The 21,154-nt window shown below is 38.3% G+C and overlaps 1 protein-coding gene across 2 annotated transcripts; it reads right to left on the bottom strand.

Annotated features, from left to right (window-relative positions):
* Positions 1-1,889: 1,889 nt before the first annotated feature.
* Positions 1,890-17,380, bottom strand: DNAJA2 (DnaJ heat shock protein family (Hsp40) member A2). Of its 2 annotated transcripts, none has more exons than XM_074211422.1 (9): positions 17,115-17,380; positions 15,840-15,899; positions 14,764-14,987; positions 12,176-12,256; positions 11,919-12,052; positions 10,815-11,011; positions 4,152-4,296; positions 3,859-3,986; positions 1,890-3,750 (listed from the first exon to the last, which is right to left on the bottom strand). In XM_074211422.1, exons 1-9 carry the CDS (start codon positions 17,190-17,192, stop codon positions 3,562-3,564), a joined length of 1,236 nt encoding a protein of 411 aa, XP_074067523.1. In that variant the 5' UTR covers positions 17,193-17,380; the 3' UTR covers positions 1,890-3,561. The 2 variants fall into 2 exon arrangements, with proteins under 2 accessions (XP_074067523.1, XP_074067524.1); XM_074211423.1 differs by lacking the exon at positions 17,115-17,380 and adding an exon at positions 16,862-17,056.
* Positions 17,381-21,154: the final 3,774 nt, after the last annotated feature.

Here is a 21,154-nt window from a genome sequence, read left to right as displayed (position 1 = left end):
GAAGCAAGTTCCCCATTCACTGGAAGTATTCAAGTGGAGACTGGGTAACTTTGTCAGACAAACAAGAGGGATTTCTATATTAGAGAGAGAGATGTTTATTAAGAGTAATGACCTCCAATTTCCCTTCCAGAGGTTGTGATGTTATACTAAGACATATACCTTTAGTTCAAGTTATAGATGAATTTACATAGAATTGTTAGGAACTAGAGATAATGGTTGAGATCAATGTTTTTGCTAGTTTTTCCATTTAAAAATTTGCTAACAGCAGTCTTTTATAAACGTTTTCACTCTAGACCAATTTAGTTTGTATTTCTGTGACTATATCCCTTAAATTGTGTCATAAATTTGACTCCTCTGATTTAAAAATTGTAACTATCTACAGCAATCAACTTAGCCAGTGAGGGTTTAATTTAGTCTTAGTCCCCTACCAATAGGATACTAATGTTTTTCTGCAATCTTTTTCCCCCATGGGTAAAACATAGTAAATGGTAGAACATGGCAGAGCATCATACTGCATTTTGTATTCTCAAAGATTATGCTAGCAAAGTATAAGACCTCAAGAACAAAGGTTTAAGTGAAGTAGTTCAGTCAGGTGTTGTCAATAGACATTAAAATTGTTATTTTGTATAAAACCAATTAATGAGAAGATTCTTTTAACATTCATAGTCCCTTGCACTAAATATTAATATAAACTAATTAGTTAAGTAAGGGCAGCTAGGTAACATAATGGATATTGCTGGGTCAGAAGTTAGCAAGATGCATCTTCCTGAATTCAAAACTGACTCCAGACACTAACAAGTCATTAACTGCCTGAAAAACGAATCAGAGAAGGAAATGGCAAATGACTCCAGAATCTTTGCCAAAATAGGGGTCATGAAGACATTGAAACACAAAGAAATAAAGCAGGATATGAGGGTGGCTAGGTGGCACAGTGAATAGAGCACCGGCCTTGGAATCAGGAGTACCTGGGTTCAAATCCGACCTCAGACACTTAATAATTACCTAGCCGTGTGGCCTTGGGCAAGCCACTTAACCCCATTGCCTTGAAAAATCTTAAAAATAAAAAATTTCAAAAACAAAAAAAATAAAGCAGTATATTCCCTTAAAGTTCAAGTGCTTTTAATTAGAATGCAGAGGATTTAATTAGGTTGTTTCACTTCCCTAATATGTCTAGAATTAATTCCATTTTTCCAGCCTTCATGGGAAAAAGATGCTTCTGAACCATCCTATTGGAAGTACTAGCCAGTTTGCCTGGATTGCTAATTTTGAATTTGTAATTTTATTTTTTAGAATACCTAGAAAGATCAACAGTCTAACAGGGATTAAATAGCAGTTAGGATTTTAACTCAGATCCTCTAATCCCAAATTATATTATACATAGTAGACTAGGATCTGAGTACCTAGGGAATATTTGAGGGGAAGATGTATTTTAAATAGAATTTAGATTCCTGGAAGGTAGGGATTATTTTATCTTTGTATGATTTATAGAAGTTTATTAACTAATGTTTTCTGAATTGAAAACTGAAAAAATCATTTTTAGTAGGGCCTGGCTGAACAAAGACAAATGAAGTAGCACCTAAACTGGATCTTGTGGTAAAATGAAGATGTCATGAAGCTTGTAACTCTGAAGTGGAGGGTCTATCTGAATGCATTTATGTAGGTGAAGTCTAGGTCATTTGAGGGAACATGAAATTATTCTGAGAAGACTGACCAAAATAATTCATGAAAATCATCCAAGAGGCAGCCACTGTCTATAATATTTGTTCACATCCTGTACAAATTGCAGTTCTTCTAAATAATCTCATAAGGATACCCATACCTCAAATTAGGAAGGTGGTTCTTTGTGTTTCATTAAGTTAGGAGGCTGAAAGAAAGATTACACTGAAACATTGTTTTATAAACCTTTATTGGAAAGGCCACAAACTTTAATGTTAAGTCACTGCATTTCTTTTGTTCAGTGCTTGTGGGGAAGTAACCTTGGATACAAAAATTATTTTGTTGAATTCTAGCCAAGGATGGGTTTTATTTTTTGGTACTGTGGAGGTTGTTCGGTAATAACTTAAGTCTCACAGGCCCTGATTGTAGTCAGGAATATTTCCCTGAAATTTGCACTCCTTCAGATTTTGCTAGACCTTGGAATTAATGAATCCAAAGTCTTGGTTAGCCAGGCTAATGGATGGCTTAACACATAATTCAATAGTTTGGCTTTGTTTCACCTCCTTTCCTATGTGTCCCGTTTACAGAAGCTATTAAATGATGTAATAGATAATTTGACTTCTATCTTTGCCCCCCTCAAATCAGTGTGTTCAATGAACATCTACTTGGGAGTAAAGGAAAAAAAATCAAAGGGTAGAAAGAACAGAAACATAATAACTTCAAAACATTTTTTACACCTTCATGTTATATAGTTTTACCCGATTTCTCTTAAGCCAGTTTAACCCTCTTAACTTTTCTAAAATACTAGTAACAATCATTGCTCCCCCAGTTTCAAATACTCAACTGAAAGTGGAAGACAGATCATTATTAACTTACTTAACACTTATGAATACAGCACTGTAATAGGTTCTATATAGACATGGTTCTACTGATTTGCTGTAACCTTAGTTGAGCCCTATAAAAAGGGAGTATAGAAAGGCATTAGCCTGGCCAGCATTGCTGGGAGGATCAAGACTTAGTGGTTATATAACTTAAGATATCCTTGGCTGACACACACTGCAAAGTCTCATTTTTAACTCAATAAAGCCTGTTTCTACCAAAATCCAACTGTCATTTATGACTACAAAATGGGCAAGTGCTTAGAGCACAAAAACTTTACACCAATGGGTTTTTTTAAAAAGGGCTGTTTAAGAAGCAGAACAAGATATTTCTTTTCTTCTCAATGTGTGTGCATCCCTCTAAAAATGTGACACATGGGAATAATTTCGACCAACTATTTTTATTACTCAGTTCAGAAACTCTCACAAGATGGTAAAAAAAAACAAACCAAATCAAAACAAAAACCTTCCAGAACTTTACAACCAATTCCAATGTAGTTTTTCCATTGTTCCCACTCAGCTCCAAACCCATTGTGTGCAAAAGCCCATTGACCATGCATCTAAATGATAGATACAGGCTATGAAATTCTTTATTCTATTTGTAGCAGCTTATGCAAGTGCAGCCAAATACAAAGCCTCAGGACAAATTGTACACAAACTTTACAATGTAGGAGTTGAATTTAAAATAGGAAACAAAATCTACACAACTGTAAAAATCAAGCACGGATACCAGTACTGAAACTTAGAACCCATGTGAAAGGGAATCTTTTCCTTTCAAGTGCTTTATTCTGCTACAGAACAGTCAAAATGAAGATGTAAAGCTTTGTGGTTAGTTTAAATTATACACTCTGTAGATACTATAACCAATTTAAAAGTTACACATACAGCAATAGATGTCCATCAGTTCATCTGGATTGATTAGACAACCCAGCTAGATCGCTGAAAACAAATCAGGCAAAACTGGAAAGTATTTTCCTCTTGTGCAACTTTTCTTTTTTTTTTTTTCCTTTTTTATTTAAAGCAATGTTTACTGGTGGGCACACTGTACTCCAGGTCCATGATGGCTACTTTCCTCATCAGAGCTGTCATTATAAGCCTCCCTTCTTTGACCACCCGCAGAGCCTCGAGTGCTATCAAACTCCTGAAGATCTACTTCTTCTGTGTCACCAATCACACTAGGAACTTCAGGTCTAGCTGGAAGAAGGTCTTCAAGTTCCTTTCCAAAAAAGGGGGGGGGGGTGACAAGAGAGAAAATTGTTCAGCTTCAATCTTTCTTTGGACATAATATAGATGGAAATGTCTTATTAGTTGGTTAAACACTTACCGAAAGTTTCTCTGGGCTGATCCAGTTGTTTTCAGGAAATTGTACATCAAACTTTATGTAAAGATCACCTTTTTCAAAGGGATTACGATACTGTGGCATTCCTTCTCCTCGAACTACACGGACACAACCTTTATATTTGGGAATCGAAAAAGAAAATGAAAAATTAATGTTACCAAGAAAAAGAATTAGCTTAATAATGCTCCTGTCATATTTGTCTATTTTTTAAAATGATGAAATTACACATTTTTAATACATCAAAACCAGGATTATATCCAGTTATTAAAATCAAATACCTGGTTCAATTACTTTGCCAGGTGGATACTTCACCACAATCTGACGGGCATCTAGGTGCTTAAATGTGAACTGAAATCCACATAGTGCTTCAACAAGTCCTATCTTGTGTGTCATATGCAAATCGTTTCCATCTCTATGAAATACCTGTGGATTGAAAAACAAGAGGGAGAACAACTTGACTGTAAACTGTAGAATCATGGGTTAGCATATATGACTACTAGAAGAAAATATTCTGCAAAACTTTTAAAATGTTTGATTAACAATTAGTTCAGTGTATAAAAAAACCAGTGCCTCCTTGTCTGTTGCCCTCGAGAGACAGAAGGAAGCAGGACCTGAGGCAAATACCTTTATTAGTTAAGCATACAAGGATCCATATAGAACTCATCATTGCTCAATCCATCTTAAGTTCTAACAAGAACTGATTCATTCATGTCTCAAAGAGGAAGTCACAAGTTTGAAGCAAGGAAGTGAAGGTATTTTTGCTATTATTTACTTTGTTTTATATAGGATAGCTATGCAGATTTTTCTGAGGTTGGGAGGACAGGAAGAGACTTGCAAAGTAACTTATTTGTTCAAAAGCCATGTGTCCAGCTTTTTGATCAAGCAACTGTGGGGATTAGTAAGGACTGGTTGTACACAGTGCCCTGCCTTAAAGCAACTCACAATCCTATGTGGGTGTTGGGAAATAAGAAACAAATTGAGAGTTTGAGTATGATTCGACATAAACTGTATGATACAGATTCCAGGTAATTTAATGATGGAAACGAAGGGAGAAAATCTTTAAAAACCAGAGGAAATTCTTAAAAGATCAACAGAATGGAAGTAGAAGACATTTTAGATAAAGTGAAGAAAAGACAAAGCAAGACAGCAATTACGATGTCTCTGGACTAATGCATTGTTGCTAAGTTGTGAACTAATCCAACCACTCTGGAAAGCAATATGGAACTATGCCAAAAGTGCAATAAAACTCTGCATGCCCTGTGATCCAGCAATACACCACTAGGTCTACATCTCAAAGAAATCATAAAAAGGGAAAAGTACATGTAAGCAGCTGTTTTTTTTTTTTTTTTGTAGTGGCAAAGAACTGGAAATTGAGGGGATGTCCATCAATTGGGGAATGGCTAAACAAATTATGGTGTAATGAATGGAGTGCTATTTTTTTGTAAGAAATCATGAGTGGCCTGACTTCAGAAAAGTCTGGGAAGACTTGCACGAACTTACGTTGAATTAAGTGAGTAGAAGAGAACATTGTACACAGTAATAGCAACAATGCGGAAATGATCAACTATTATGGTCTTGACTCCTATCAGCAGATTTCATTGTCCTCAGAAAGATAATTCTAATTCTAAAGGACTTGTAAGAGAAAATACCAGCCACACCAGGAACCATGGAGTCTGAATGAAGAGCAAATCATACTATGTTCACTTTGTAAAAAAATTTTTTTAATTCCTCATGGTTTTCCCCACCTTGATTCTGATTTTTTTCAACATGACTAATTTAAAAATGTATTAAATACAATTGTACAACCTATATCAAATTGTTTATTGCTGTGGTGGGGGGAGGAGAGCAGGGGATGGGAAGGGAGGGTGGTAGATAAACATGGAATGCAAAAGCTTGCAAATGGAGTAATCTCTAGACTATCTTTGCATGTAATTAAAAAAAAGTTTCTGTAGACATTTATCAAGAATAAACTGATTTTAGAAGAGAAAGTGAAGATAACAGAGAAGGTGTGATATAATAGAGACAAAAATTTGCTGGAAGAGTTTAAGTCTTGAAGTGGTGGGAAATATGAAGTCAAAGGTTTCTGAACATAAATGACAATATAAATTTGAATTATGATTCACCTGGTGGCATGACGCAAGACAGACTGAAGGGAGAAAAAAAAAAGGTCAAAAAGGAGGTCATTGCAATAATATAAATGTGAAGAATTAGGGATCTGGTCCAAGGCATGTTGAACTTTCATTTTATCCAAACCCTAGTATATTATCATGATGACTGAAAATTTCAACGTACACAAGCAGCTTGGAGGCACCGTGCATTGAACACAACTTCAAATTAGAAAAATCGCAACTCAAATTCTGCCTCAGACACTAGTTGTGAGACACTGGACAACTCATTTAAACTCTTTCCTTTCTTGCAAAATGAAACTAATAGCACTTACCTCAAAAAACGTTTTAAGGATAAAGAGAAATATGATGCGATTGAAGCACCCTGCAAACCTTAAAGTCATTATTTTTATACAATATATATTTTAATTTTATTTTATGTTTTTGCAAAGCAAAAATGGGGTTAAGTGGCTTGCCCAAGGCCAGTTAGGTAATTATTAAGTATCTGAGGCAAAATTTGAACTCAGGTACTCCTGACTCCAGGGTCTGTGCTCTATCCACTGCGCCACCTAGCGGCCCCACAATATATTTTTTAAAAAGTTAACACCTTGTCCGAAATTCCCAAATGATGCTATCGCTCAAACATATCAAAGTGATCCCAACTTATTTTAATTTTAGACCCCAATTATAAGTAGGCTGCGGTTTGGAATTCTGAACTCATTTTTTCAAAATTACAGTTATAAATGGTCTAATCTATCTCATTAGGGATAGGAACTGGACTTGATAATATTGCTATAGGAACTATAGATAACAAATCTGAATATTGATCAGCTAACCCCTCCTCTTCAAGTCTTACTTGGACTAAAGAGTTATAAGGGGTACTAAAAATTAAACAACTTGATTAGGGCTATAAAGACAGTAAGTGCCATATTGAAGTTGGTAGGTCTTAAAAAATAATCTTGGATGCTATGCTTTGGAAAAAACATTCAAATGAGAGAATAAGGTAGCAAAGGAGATCCAGATATAATAACCAACCTTAGGAGACTATTCCACTATGACTTCTGCTTTCCTACTCAATAAAGAAATTGGACTCAATGATCAATGTTTTATTTTAAAATTTCACAAGAATGTACTTCTCGCTAAGTATCAAGTAGGAGGCTTTTTAATGTATGATGCGAGTCTAGGAAAGAGAGATAAGGAGCAAGTACGATGCTAATCCAGTGAATGTGTAATCTACCTCACTTCATAGATTCCTTTACCTCTTTCATTCTAAAGGAGCTGTTGGTCTGAAGTAGAAAATTTAGCTATGTTAGTATAGTTTGGGTTGATAAATGCTAATGTACAAATCACTTTGAGCTTCTGATGAGTGTGTGGGAGGAATAATATTTGGCACTACAAAAAATATCAACAAAGTTCATATCTGTACAACATACAATATGGGGAGTTCTGGTGTGAGAACTTTATATGGAAGTACATTAAAATACAGAAAGTTCTACAAACCTCCCTTTAAAAAAATTCTATTAATATATGTGTCTTTTAGGGGCGGCTAGGTGGCGCAGTGGATAGAGCACTGGTCCTGGAGTCAGGAGTATCTAGGTTCAAATCTGGCCTCAGACACTTAATAATTACCTAGCTGTGTGGCCTTGGGCAAGCCACTTAACCCCATTTGCCTTGCAAAAAAACAAAAACAAAAACAAACCTAAAATATATCTGTCTTTTGAAAAAGAATTTTGTTTAATTTCAGTTTACCCTAACAAGATAAATTGGAGAAGCATATAGCCTTTCTGAAAAACTTCAAGGAACAAGGGAATCTCCCTTGGCCAAAGCATTAACCCAAGAAAGCTAAATACCTAACACAGCCAGCTCTTGACTCTTTATATTACTATAATTAGATACAACAAAATAGCAGATTGTGAAAACATTTTTTAAATCCCATAGAATATATTACCTGATGTTTTGACACACTTAGTAGGAAATCATGGTAGTACTGCTATAAAAGAGTGGTAAGAAATACTAGCCCATAAATGATAAAACATCTATTCAATGTGCTTTTCCATGGCTACATTTTTTTTTAAAAGCCAAAACATTTTGTGGTCATTTTCCTCTCAATAGGGCATAGGAAAATGAAAGGAAAGTCAAACTTTATGTGCATCAAAAAGTACATTTTTAAAACAGTAAATAACCATTAAAAATATTCAAGTTTGTTTCTGTTGTAACACTTTATTCCAACTTCCGACCTCAGATCATAGGCTAAGCTCTGTCCAAGATTAAGTAGGTCCTTTTCTCTTTTTAGTACTATTTTACTTAGTGATCTCATCAATCCCCATGGGTTCTGTTGTTACCTCTATGCAAATGATTTTCAGATATACCTACTTAGCCATCGCTATCGTCTTCCATCACTACTGCTTTTGGATATCTCAAGCTAGATGCCTATCCTTTATATTTCAAATTCAAAATTTCCAAAACAGAATTCACGTTCTATCACAATTCTCCCCATTTCTGAACTTGAAACCTTAATGTCATCCTTCATATTCTCACATCTAATCCACTGCTAAATATTACTATTCTATCTTCACAAGGATTCTTTTATTTCTCCACCTGCACACTTATAGAACTATCACTCTGGTTGAGGTCTTTATCTCTTCTCATCTGAATTATCACAATAGTTTTTAAAAAAGGTTTTTGCAAGGCAGCAGGGTTAAAAGTGGCTTGCCCAGGGCCACACGGCTAGGTCATTTGAGGATGGATTTGAACTCGGGACTTCCTGACTCCAGGGCTGGTGCTGTGTTCACTGCACCACCTAGTCTCCCTATCTTAAATCTGGTACCACTCCATCCATCTTCCACTCAGTTTCCAAGGTGGTTATGTACAAGTAGGTCTCATCATGCCACTCCCCTGTACTCAAATTTCAGTGGCTCCCTATTACTTCTAGATTCAAATATATAAAGTAAGCGTGGCAGTTAAAGCTCTTTATAACCAGATTCCCTTCTTAGCAGCTTACTTTTCTAGTTTTCTTATACTTTTCCTCTATGCCACTGTATTGGCTGTACCATGTCCACTACACTTCTTCATCTCTGGTCTTAGTTTCCTTGACCTCCTTTCCTTCAAGACTAAACTCAAATTTCACTTTCTTCAGGATGCCTTTCTCCATTCCCCCACTGATAACTGTCTACCACTCTGAGATTAATTTATATTTAGTACATTATTTTATATGTTGTCTTCTCTCCCCCCCTTTGGTTTTCTTTTGCAAGGCAGTGGGGTTAAGTGACTTGTCTAAGATCACACAGCTAGGTGTCTAAGGCCGAATTTGAACCCAGGTCCTCCTGACTCCAGGGCCAATGCTCTATACACTGAGCCACTTACTGCTCTGTCTACCCCTCTTTGGAATAGATGGCTCTTGAAGACAGGGATTATTTTTGCCTTTCTCTGTATTCTCAGCATTCCTGGTACATGCTAAATACTTGCTGACTGTTATGAGTCATAAACCAAAATACTGCCTCAACATCAGACACATTTACAAGACTTTCTAATGTTGGAATGGTCAAAGGACATAAAGCAATAGACAATATAAATTTAATCACATGATGCTCCAATTTGCCTAATAATCTGAAAAATGCAAGTTAAATCCTTAAAATACCATATACTTGAGGGGGCAAAATTAGGATAAAAGGGTAAGACCAAAGTGGACAATCAGGGATAACAAAAGCATGCTAAATTAGTGAGACTAATATATAAACTCTGAACAGCAATATGAAAATCTCAAAGTTGTGCATTCTTTCAACTGAAGTGATTTTACTGCTAAGACTGTTTAAAGAATCATGAAAAAGCCCTATCTGTACGTACACATTTACATTTGTTTGCAATTAGATCAACCCATAGGTCCAACCATTAGGGAATGATTAAATCATAATGGATATATAGTGCTATGAAAAAGAATAACTATGAAGCACACAAGGAATTAGATGAAGTTAAATGAAATGAGTGAAATCAGAACCAGGGTCAAAGGTGGTAAAACTTGTTAGGCCCCCAAAGCCAAAGAACAGAATCAGTTTCTTAGTCTATTCATTAACTTATATTTGTCTTGTTAAAGGATAAGATGTCACTCTTAATTTAAGTGATTTTTGTTGTTGCTATTTAAGTTTATGATAGGAAAAAACCCTGATACTGTATAGAGCATTCTTGTTTCTTTAGAGCAGGACCGTCCAAAATGCAGCTTGTAATGCAATTTTATGCAGCCCCCCGTGGGTTTACTAAATGCTTTAGTAAACAAAGCTGAGATACCAAAAGCTCTCCATAAATGGCAAATTAAAATACATTGTCTATTATTTCAATCAAAAACTTTGAAAAGTAAGGTTGGACAGCCCAGCCTTAGAGGATGAAGCTGAAATAAATACTCCAATTTTGAACAACTGCTCAATTTTCTTTTTTCTGGTTTTGAACAGAAGGTAATAAGATAAAGGCAACTTACTTGTCTCAAACCTGATATGGATCTATGATGTTAGATCAGGGATTCAATTTTGAATGACTAACTTTAAAAAAGGCAAAATGAACATAAAATACACTTATTTAAGCAACCACAATTCAAATTTATAAAACATCTGCTTATTAAATACTAAAGCCAGCCATTAATGAAATAGCTAAACTGAGGTGCTGAGGACATCCAACCATCTCAAACTGAAATAACTCTTTATGCTCACTCCAAGAGAAACCATTTGCCAATTATATTTAAGGTTCAACCAAGGTAATCCCGACTGCTATAACTAACGCCAATTTGTTAGAGAGAAAACTGAAGTGCCCAAAGTCACAAATCTAGTTATTATCAATGAAAGAAATTACCTCATGCTCCTTCTCTTGTAGTAAAAGAACAATGTCTCCTGGTTCCACTCCTGGGGCCTGGTCTGCTTCCCCACTAAATGTAATTTTCTGTCCATGTTTCATGCCTTTATCTACATGGACTTCAAGAATCTTCACTTCTTTTATCACCTTCTTTCCTTCACATTTTTTGCAACGATCTTTCTCATTAATTACTTCTCCTAGAAAGATTGAAAGGGGGAAAAAAATACTAGACTTATGAGGGAGAAATACTGTAGTATTATAAAGTATGTATTCATAAATAAATTATTCATAGTTTTGAAGGTTAAAATACAAACAACCCCCCCATTAACCTTTTGCTTGAACTTTCATTATAACATGTATTCTGTGTTAAAAGAGTACCATTATGGCTATTAGAGAGAAAGAAATGCTCTTTCTTCTCTCTGTTCTTCCATAGTTTTTTTTTGGCAAGGCAATGAGGTTAAGTGACTTGCCCAAGGTCACACAACTAATTATTGTGTCTGAAGCAAAATGTGAACTCAGGATCATTCTGACTCCTATCCCACTGTGCCACCTAGCTACATTTCCTACCACTGAGGACTGAGCTATTACTCACTCTGATATATATATATGAAATAGAACATCCTCAACTCTCAATGACTATCACACACACACACACACACAAAATGATGTACTTTTATGTGATGTTTTTAAAAAAACCAGACAAATCAGTAAAGTATTTTTAAATAAATGTTTTTCAGTGGAATAAAGTTCATTTTATCTACTGACTCCTCCTCCCCTTCCCCCAATCCTGGATGGGGGGGGAGCAATCCTTGTTACAAATTTGAATAGTCAAGTAAAACAAGCAAAATTCTACCTGGTCACATTAAAAAAATTAATGTCTTATTCAAGACTCTCTCAGAAAGTTGGGTAAGCATATTTCAACTTGTAACCCTATTTAGTCATAGATAGAATAGGTTACAGTTCTATCCATTCTTCTTGTTAATACTGAAACTTTGTTTCTTATGTTTACAGGCAAATGGGTGGATAAAACAAAATGATAGCAATGCATTCTATTTGCTTTATTTCCAACCTTTTCAACAAAAGCAAGGAAAATGAAATGTTTACCTTCTCCATTACAGTCAGAACACACAGACTGCATCTGCTGTACCATCCCAGGAGCCAGCTGTCTTATCATAATTCGTACACCTCGACCCCGACATGCACTACATTTCTGAACAGCTCCCGTCTTGCCACCTTGGCTACAGATGAAGCAGATTTCTTAATGAGACTTTTAAAAAACCTCCTATGGCATAGAATTTTGATATGCTATTAAAAGAATGGAAAGAAATCTTCCTAATAAGACAAAAAAAAGATAAACTCACCCACTGCATGCACTACAAAGAACATTTTTGCTAAGTTGCAGTTTGGTGGTCTTGCCATTATAAAGATCTTCTAAAGACACTCTGAAAATATAAAATAAAGTTCAACTTCCAGCAATGCTGAATCAATATAAAACATTAAGATGTCATTTCATAAAATTTTTTATAATAGAATTACTAAGTAATTCTTTTAAAATTAAATTGCTATTTTAATTTTGTGGCTAGAATATGAAACTGATTTTATTATCAGTGGAATATGTTAGGTAGGACTTCCCATATATCAGAGTACAAAGCCCATACTCTGGTTTCTGTTCCTCTAAATGCACTGATTAAGACTGTTGACAGGAACAAAATTCCACTATGGCCAGAGGAAGAGATTGGGGGGGGGGGGGGGGGGGGCTGGCCTTGAAAGACATTTCAAATATGGGAGGCTTAACAGATCTTAGTCTATGGTATAGATGATACAAGGAGTCAACCTTCCAGATCAATGTAAACAAAAAGGTGGCAATTTCCTTTGTTTCCAACCCCTTTCAACAAAAGCACAGTAGAGGGAAAAGATACCTTCTTAAACTGTAATCAGAGCACACTGCAAATGCTATACTATCACTGGAGCTAAAACTGACTCAACTTTAGGACACTCATCCAGTTTTTGTGCTATTCTAACTGATTTATCTATGAGGGCAAACTCAAAACAGTCCACTATAGGTGGCTCCAGACTATGTATGTAGCCTTTCAAATTCACCATTTTTCTTGCTGTATGCATTTGCAACAGCTGTCCCCTCCTTCCTCTGGGAATGGTAATCAAAATAATATTCTCATTGCTTCTGGAAAGAGCAATGGAACCGATCAACTTTTCTCATCTGGTGAAATGGGTTCCCAAACCAAAACACCATTCCTTGGTTACCATTTCTCATTAGAATGTAAATGAAGCCTTTGTTAACTATAGGAGATATAACTTCAACAAAAGAAACCCCAAAGTTCCACACTATTCCAGTCAATTTCAAGCTAGCCTTTATTAATCTAGATACATGAAATATTAAAAAGAATTATAAATAGACATGCATTTAGTAAAAGTAAACATTTAATATAAGAAATGTAACTTTTTTAACCCATTATATACTATTATACTTTACAAATCTTTTGGTGTATTTTCAGTTTTTAAGGATGAAAAATCAGTGCAGTCAAGTTAGTAGTGATGGGATAGGCTAGTTCTCATAATGGAGGATACATCTGAATCCATGCTAGAAAGTTTTCTAGCTTGACATAATCTGTTAAGAGTTGTGCCCTATCTGGACAACCTAGGATGAAACCCTAATGAAAAAGGTAGTACTTTAGTGGAGGAATCATACTGATCCTAAATTTAATCAGTTTAGTTCTACTGGTTTAGAAAGGAGCCCAAAAGTAAACCTGGATAAAAGCTCTCCAAATACAGCATTTGAATTTGAAAATATCTAATGGCTTAAAGGTAAATTTAAATCACTGTAAAGAATTGTATTGTATTCATGTTCTTCTGGCTCCAAATGACTTTAATATTACAATAGGGGAAACTAAACATCTAAGACAGTACAAAGAAATCCTAGTCACAAACTTGGAACTACAGATATAAGATTTGTTCTAAGAAAATGGAAAGGAACTATACAACCAAAAAGTACAGTACCTTCAGTCACTTGGAAAAAAACCCAAAACCCAAACCTCACAATACTTCAAAATGCCTTAATACAATTAACCAAGGTAATATCCAAGAGAGTAAAAAGAAATCCTACTTTTAAACTTGGAAGCTAAATAGATACAAAAGGTTTGATTTAAGAAAACATAAGCTTAAAACCAAGTATTTTCAATGGGGGGGGGGATATCTTGACTGAAATCAAAATGAAGTGATATGATGAACTAAATTTATACCTCAATGGAATAGAACACTAAAAAAAAATTTGGCTTTTCCCAAAGATTAAAAAAAGTCAAGTATATTCTTGAAATCCAAGTATTTTTGAAGATAAAAGAACAAGTTCACTCAGGATTCAATTTTTCCTTCAAATGTAAAAGCTAGCTAACTGTGGAAATATTGAGAGCACCCAATTTTCTGAAACTTAGAATTTCTCAAAAGTTACTGTTAGTTCACATAATAATTGATGAGTAATAAAACCTATGTTACGTAATATAAAACAGCCATCTTAGAGGACTTCTAGGTTCCAAGTGTAAGATCAAGGTCAGAAACTGATCATATGCTGCCAAGATTAGGAGTATAGGCTAAAAGCCAACAACACATTCCACCAGAAACCAATTCAGGAGATCATGCCAAGGATCAAATAATTTATGATTTTACTTGTAAACAAAATTAACCCTCATATGAAAGTCACCCATCTTGATGATTTCTAACCATAGTTAAAGCACCTTCCAACAAAGTGAAAGAAACTAAACACAGATCAAAAATTTGAATTCAAGTCTGCCAGGTAAGTTGTATAATAAAATCAGTTTCATGGAGGGCACACACAAAAAATAATTTTTCTGATACATGCTAAAACATCTATAGACATTATTTTAATATTCAATGACTATTTAAGTTATAAAAATTAGATTTTAAGAAAAATACTCACTTGAGCGGATGCATCATGTCCTCACCTCTTCTTCTACCATTTCGACTTCTATTTTGATTACCCATAAAACTGAACAATCCTCCACCAAAAATGTGAGAAAAAATATCATCCATGCCACTGCCTCCACCACTACCTTCTCGAAGGCCTTGCTCTCCATATCGATCATATAACTCCCGTTTCTCAGGGTTTGATAAAACTTCATATGCAAAACTGATTTCTTTAAACTACAAAAGAAAATAAAAACAAAATGAGTTTTAGTGCTGGAGACCTTAGAGTTCTATTTGAAGAAACAAGACTAGAAGGTGGATCTTCTTTTTCAGAACTTAATACAATTTTTGCTTTCTCAATTTTTTAGATTAAAAAAAATAACCAGTTTAAATATTTTCATTTTGCTTAGGCTGACAATAAAATCTGTTTATATCACTATCTAACCACACATGGACATACGGATATAGCAATCAACCTCTAATTAAAAACATGCTGCAGTGTACCAAATATTGCTAATCAAAATTTATAGCACGCTGAACTAATCTTCTAAACCATCTAATCCAAGCCTGTTATTTTATATGAGGAAAGGTCCAGAAAAATTAAAGTGAGTCACTCAAGGTCACACATCTTTCCATTACACTATGTTTCTTTCTGTACTTTTGCTCATACTGTTTTTCATTTTAGGAAATGTCTTTCCTCACTCACTGAATTACTGACCAACCTTTTAATGTCCAAAGCAATTATTATCCCTTTAAGGCAGACTTTCATAATTCCTTCCCTTCAGTAATTACTTTGACAGCAACTAAACAAAGTTGAAATTTTACTTGCAATTCTTATGTACATATGTATTATTTTATATTAGTCTTTTTTTGTGTGCTTCCCCATATATGTTGTTAAATGCCCTAAAGACAGAAATAATTACTTTATGAAGATGATTTAGAGGGGAAAATTCAAGAATCAATTATGGACATAATAGCCTACATTTTTTAGCAGAAAATATTTATTTTCAAAAGGAGTACAACTAATCTAAGTTTAAAAGCTAAACCCCTTGGAAGATAAAGACAAAATCCAAAATGTTAAATACTTACTTTGTCCCCTGCGTTTGGATTCTTATCAGGATGGTATTCCTTAGCCAATTTTCTATAAGCCTTTAAGAAAAGGACAATAAAGTTATTCACAGGAATAGTTAAGACCATTTTAACTTTGTACTTTTTTGAGGAAGAATTTTAAGTTTTAAAAAATCCACTAAGCTTATATGCACTAGGATACTTACTTGATAATTGAGTTTTCATACCATTTTCTTATGTAACCAAAACATTCCATAGTTACAATTAATGTAGAAGAGCTTAAAAATGAGATACAAAAAGGGTGCAGAAAATAAAACGGAACATTGTTTCATTCTCTCACTAATTCCCCGAGTGTTTTTTTTTTTGAAAAAAAATTAAACAAAGTTCCCAACATTTACCTAAGTGCTAGTAGTTCCTGAATATTCAGAAGGGACAGTAAATAAACTCCAGGGGATGCAAAGAAATTGTAGTGGCCGCAGCCTTCCCTCCCCCCATTCCCTTCTACCAGGAACAGGGCAAACCGAAACTAGGTTCACAACTTATTTTCACACTGGAATATTCTGGCTAATGAAATCATACCGGGATCTTTGGATTGGTGGAACTGGAAACACACGCGAAAGTATATGGTTAAAGCTTAAAAGCTTCACGCAGAAAAATGAATTATATAATACTAAATCACTTCCGGTAGGGTGACAGGAAGTCCATTTTCAGAGATTTCACTCCCAGCAGCCCTCAGCCTCATTGCCTAGGACAATCCCATTCCAGTCGGCTCCCTAATTTTGCGACCCCATCCCGAGGATGCTGCGGGGATTAATGCAGCAGCCTCGGCGCCGCGAAGCCGCCGCCGCACGGGTCTCCCCTGTACCGCATTCTGAGCGAGGGCTTCAAGTTGAAGCCTTCAGACCAAGGTCTGACTCCTTATCAGTAGAGGCAACGATCCGAGCCTCCAAGCTCGGCCCAAGGCAGGAGCCTCGGCCCGGTGGCACATTCCTTTGCCCACCAGCCTTCTCGCCCTCCGACCTGGGGGCGCGCCCCGGGCCGACCTGTTCTTCCAGGGGTGGCGGCCGGGCCGGCCTCGGGAGGCGCAGGGACAGAGGCCCGGGCCGGCCCCGCGGGGAGCCCTCCACTTCCGCTCCCAAGGTCAGCCGGATGAGCGGGAGCCGGGGGGCGGCGGCAGGAAGCCGGGGAGGGGGCCGAGGCCCCGGCCGGGCCCGCGCCGCCCCCGCGCCTGGGCCCCGGACGCCCCCCGGCCCGCGCCGCCCCTGCGCCCGCCCGCCCGCCCGCGCACGCCGCTACCTTCTTCAGTTCGTTCTCGCTGGCGCCCGGAGGGACCCCGAGGATGTCGTAGAGCTTCGTGTCGGCAACGTTCGCCATCGCGGGGCGGAGGGCGGGAGGCGGCGAGAGGCGACGGCGAACGCGGGCCCTCGAGAGGCGGCAGCGGCGGAAGGCTGAGGAGAAGGAGACGCGAGAGGAGGAGGAGGAGGAGGAGGGAAGGAGAGGCGGGGCTGCACTCTGACCCCGCGCACGACGTCGGGGGCGGCCCCGCCCCCCGCGCCCGCACGCCGCGCCGCGGCCGGCCCCGCCCCCCGGGGGACGGTTGGGACCGCGCCGGCTGCGGGGGGCGGGGCGGCCTGGGCCTCCCGCGCCTGCGCGTTCTGCTTTTGGCGCTTGGGGCGCGCGTCGTGCTGCCTCGCTCCCGCGGACGGGGAGCCCGAGGCCCGGAGAAGGGAGCCCCCCGTGGCTTGGGAGAAGCCGCCCGCTTCCGGGGACCCCGAGGCCCGGAGAAGGGAGCCCCCCGTGGCTTGGGAGAAGCCGCCCGCTTCCGGGGAGCCCGAGGCCCGGAGAAGGGAGCCCCCCGGGGCTTGGGAGAAGCCGCCCGCTTCCAGGTCCAGGATCCCGGCCTGGTGGGAGGCGGGGCCGGAGCCGGCGGTGCGACCCGGGGCAGGGCCCAGGTTGTGGGCATCACGGCCGGCCCTGAGCCAAATCTGGTGTCCGGGAGAAGAAAAGGGAGACCGACGCTGCCCTCCCTGAGCTCATAACCTCCCAGATCCAGGACAAATGGCATCAGCCAGGCCCCTTCCCGCCGTCGTGCCTGGCAGATTGCAAAATGCCGGCCTTTGTCCGCGCCCCGCCTCTGGGGCCTTGGAGGTGACCTCCCGCCAAATCTCCTCAGACCCGACGCCTCCCCTCGCTCCCCCACCTTGCACACTTAAGCCTTCCTATCTTCTGGTGGCCTCTCCCCTAACCCAACCTTCCCCTGGATGTCTCGGTCTTTTATTTTTTTTGCAAGACAATGGGGTTAAGTGGCTTGCCCAAGGCCACACGGCTAGGTAATTATTAAGTATCTGAGGTTGCATTTGAACTCAGGTACTCCTGACTCCAAGGCCAGTGCCTTATCCACTGCCACACCTATCCGCCCTACAGCTATCTTTAAAGGACTAGCTCTGCATTTGGTCCACTCTCATCCTGGGTCCACTTCGCAGCTTTTAGGAAAGGATCTTAAAGACTGGGTAATCTCTATCTTAATTTCAGAACTCCACCATGAGAACCCAACCCAATCAAGTGCGGTGTGGAATTTAGAGCTCGAAGGGCGTCTAGAAATCATTCAGGCCAACTACCTCATTTTTATTTTTTTTTAGGTTTTAGCAAGGCAAATGGGGTTAAGTGGCTTACCCAAGGCCACACGGCTAGGTAATTATTAAGTATCTGAGGCTGGATTTGAACTCAGGTACTCCTGACTCCAAGGCTGGTGCTCTATCCACTGCACAACCTAGCCGCCCTTGATGTCTTATTCTCAGAACCTCCTGGCAAAGTGATTTTCTGTCTTCACTGCCCTTCAGATTGAATGGAGATGGATTTTTTCCCCTATTGGACTTAGTTTTACTATTGACTCTTAATGTGTATTAAGAAAAAGTATGAGGAATTTACTCAACTCTTAAATTGTTGATTTACTAATTCTAAAACAACCATTAACCACAGGAAAGTTACTGGTAATATATTTTTATCCTTTGTTTCATTATAGCCAACTTGATTATTTGTGAACAATATGCCAACATAGGAAATTGGGGTGAACTTTGTCTTCTTTTGAATCATAGTTCCTGAATTCCACCTCAGTTAGCTCCATATGGCATGTTGGTTACCGTGTACCAAGTCAAAGCCTTCATGCACTAAGCACTGAATTTTTTCATTTACTTTTTTGTTTTGAGGGTTTCTCATGCTCTTTAGTTCCAAATTTAGCCTGTGTAATTAAAAAGAAAGGCCTTGATCTCACTTTGTTTCTGGCATTGTAAATTGCTGAGTCACAGTGCTGCTGAGCACTGAGATAGTTCTTTAAGTGATTTAAAGTTCAAATTTAGTCATTTCAAATTTCTGCCAGGTTTATTTTGTTGCTTCATTTCTTTATGTATTTAGGGGATGGGAATGGGAAGGAAAAGGAAGGATATTGCAGCATTTGCAAAATGTTATGTTTAGTCCTGAAGCATTTAGTGCTAAAAGTTCATTAAGGGAACTCTATGTACTTACTCCCAATTAGTCCTGGATTGGAAATTTTGCTTTTGTATTTCATTTTTAAGATAAGGACAAGGAAACTGAAGCACTTGCCTCATATTGCACACTAGAACTTGGGTCTTATTGATTCTAGGTCCAAGGACTGTCCACTGTTATGCCTAGCTGTGAGTGCTCTATCTCTTTTTCCCTTTCTCCCTCCCTCTCTCCCTTTATGATCTTATGATAAAGCCACCTATTTACATGGCAGCTAGTTCATCTTTTTTTAATACTAAGCTGGTGGTTCTTGTCCTTCATGATTGAAGACCAAAATATCACTGTGATAAGAGACAGATCACCATGTATCTGACTGTGGCAGATCAGACCAAGACAAGGTGGAATGCTCTACCACAAGTTGGACACAAATAGTTATATGTATACCTGGGTTGGGTTCTTAAAACTTGTGTATGTCATTATTTCCTTTAAGCTGCTTCCATTCTGCCCTACTCATAAAGGATAGCACCTTCTCTGATTAGGGCACACCATCCTGAGCAGTCCTATGCAGTTCCCCATGCTGCACAATCAACTTCCAAGTTCATAATAGACTTTATTTGTTTTTTAGGATTTTGCAAGGAAAACGGGGTTATGTGGCTTGCCCAAGGCCACACAGCTAGGTAATTATTAAGCTCCTGAGACCAGATTTGAACCTGGTACTCCTGACTCCAGGGCCAGTGCTTTATCCACTGCGCCACCTAGCCACCCCTATAATAGACTTTAAAAGTGTCTTGGTAGGAGGGATGGGAATTCAGGGAAGCCTGGAGAGATTTGCTTGAACTGATGCTGAGCAAGATGAGCAGAACCAGATAAACATTGTACACCCTAACAGCAACATGGGGGTGATGATCAACCCTGATGGACTTGCTCATTCCATCTGTGCAACAACCAAAGACAATTTTGAGCTATCTGCAATGGAGAATACCATCTGTATCCAGAAAAAAGAATTATGGACTTTGAACAAAGACCAAAGACTATTACCATCAAATTAGGGGAAAAAACCATTATTATGTAATTTTAGTATCTCATACTTTATTTTTCTTTCTTAAGGATATGATTTCTCTGTCATCACATTCAACTGAGTTCAATGTATAACATGGAACCAATGTGGGGAGTGGGGGGAGGGAAGCAAGAATGGGGGAAAAATTGTAAAACTCTTTAAAAAAAAATTCCTGAGTTAACCACAAACCTTTAACATTTTGGAATGGTTTTCTTAGGCATAGCTGGTTCATTTATTTAAAAAATAGATTTGGGGGCTATTTATATAAAATAAAAGGAACTATAGTTTAAAAAAAATTGTCCTGGTATCATTTTTCTGATCACCCCCCCAGCTCTTAACCTGTGTGAATTTTCCAAAAAAATGACCAACCTAATATAGTTGCACTCAGTAGTAACACTGAATGATGGGCACTGAGAAAGGCCTTAGTCCTTATCTTCTGCCAGGTGATCTTCAGAATCTTCCTAAGACAATTTAAATGGAAGTTATTCAGTTTCCTGGCAGGGCACTGGTAGTTTTCACAGGTGGTCAACACAATGGCTCTGTAGACCTTCCATTTGGTAATCTAAAACCTCTTCTGTCCCACACTTTTTCTTTTGGAGCCCCCCAAACACTGAACTATCTCTGATGATACACATGTCAATGTGTACCTCCCTTGAAAATATACTTCCAAGGTAAGCTTCACAGTATTCAAAACATCTCCATTTGCAGTAACCAATGGTTTCTCATAGGTGATGTGGTGCACAGGTGTGGAACACTTGTGTTTCCTTGGTGTTAATTGTTAGGCCAAGATTAGCACAAG

The sequence above is a fragment of the Macrotis lagotis genome, chromosome 1, assembly GCF_037893015.1.
Source record: "Macrotis lagotis isolate mMagLag1 chromosome 1, bilby.v1.9.chrom.fasta, whole genome shotgun sequence".
Taxonomy (NCBI): Eukaryota; Metazoa; Chordata; class Mammalia; order Peramelemorphia; family Peramelidae; genus Macrotis; species Macrotis lagotis.
The sequence above is the reverse complement of the archived record's forward strand: the minus strand, read 5'-3'. Positions and strand labels throughout refer to the sequence as shown.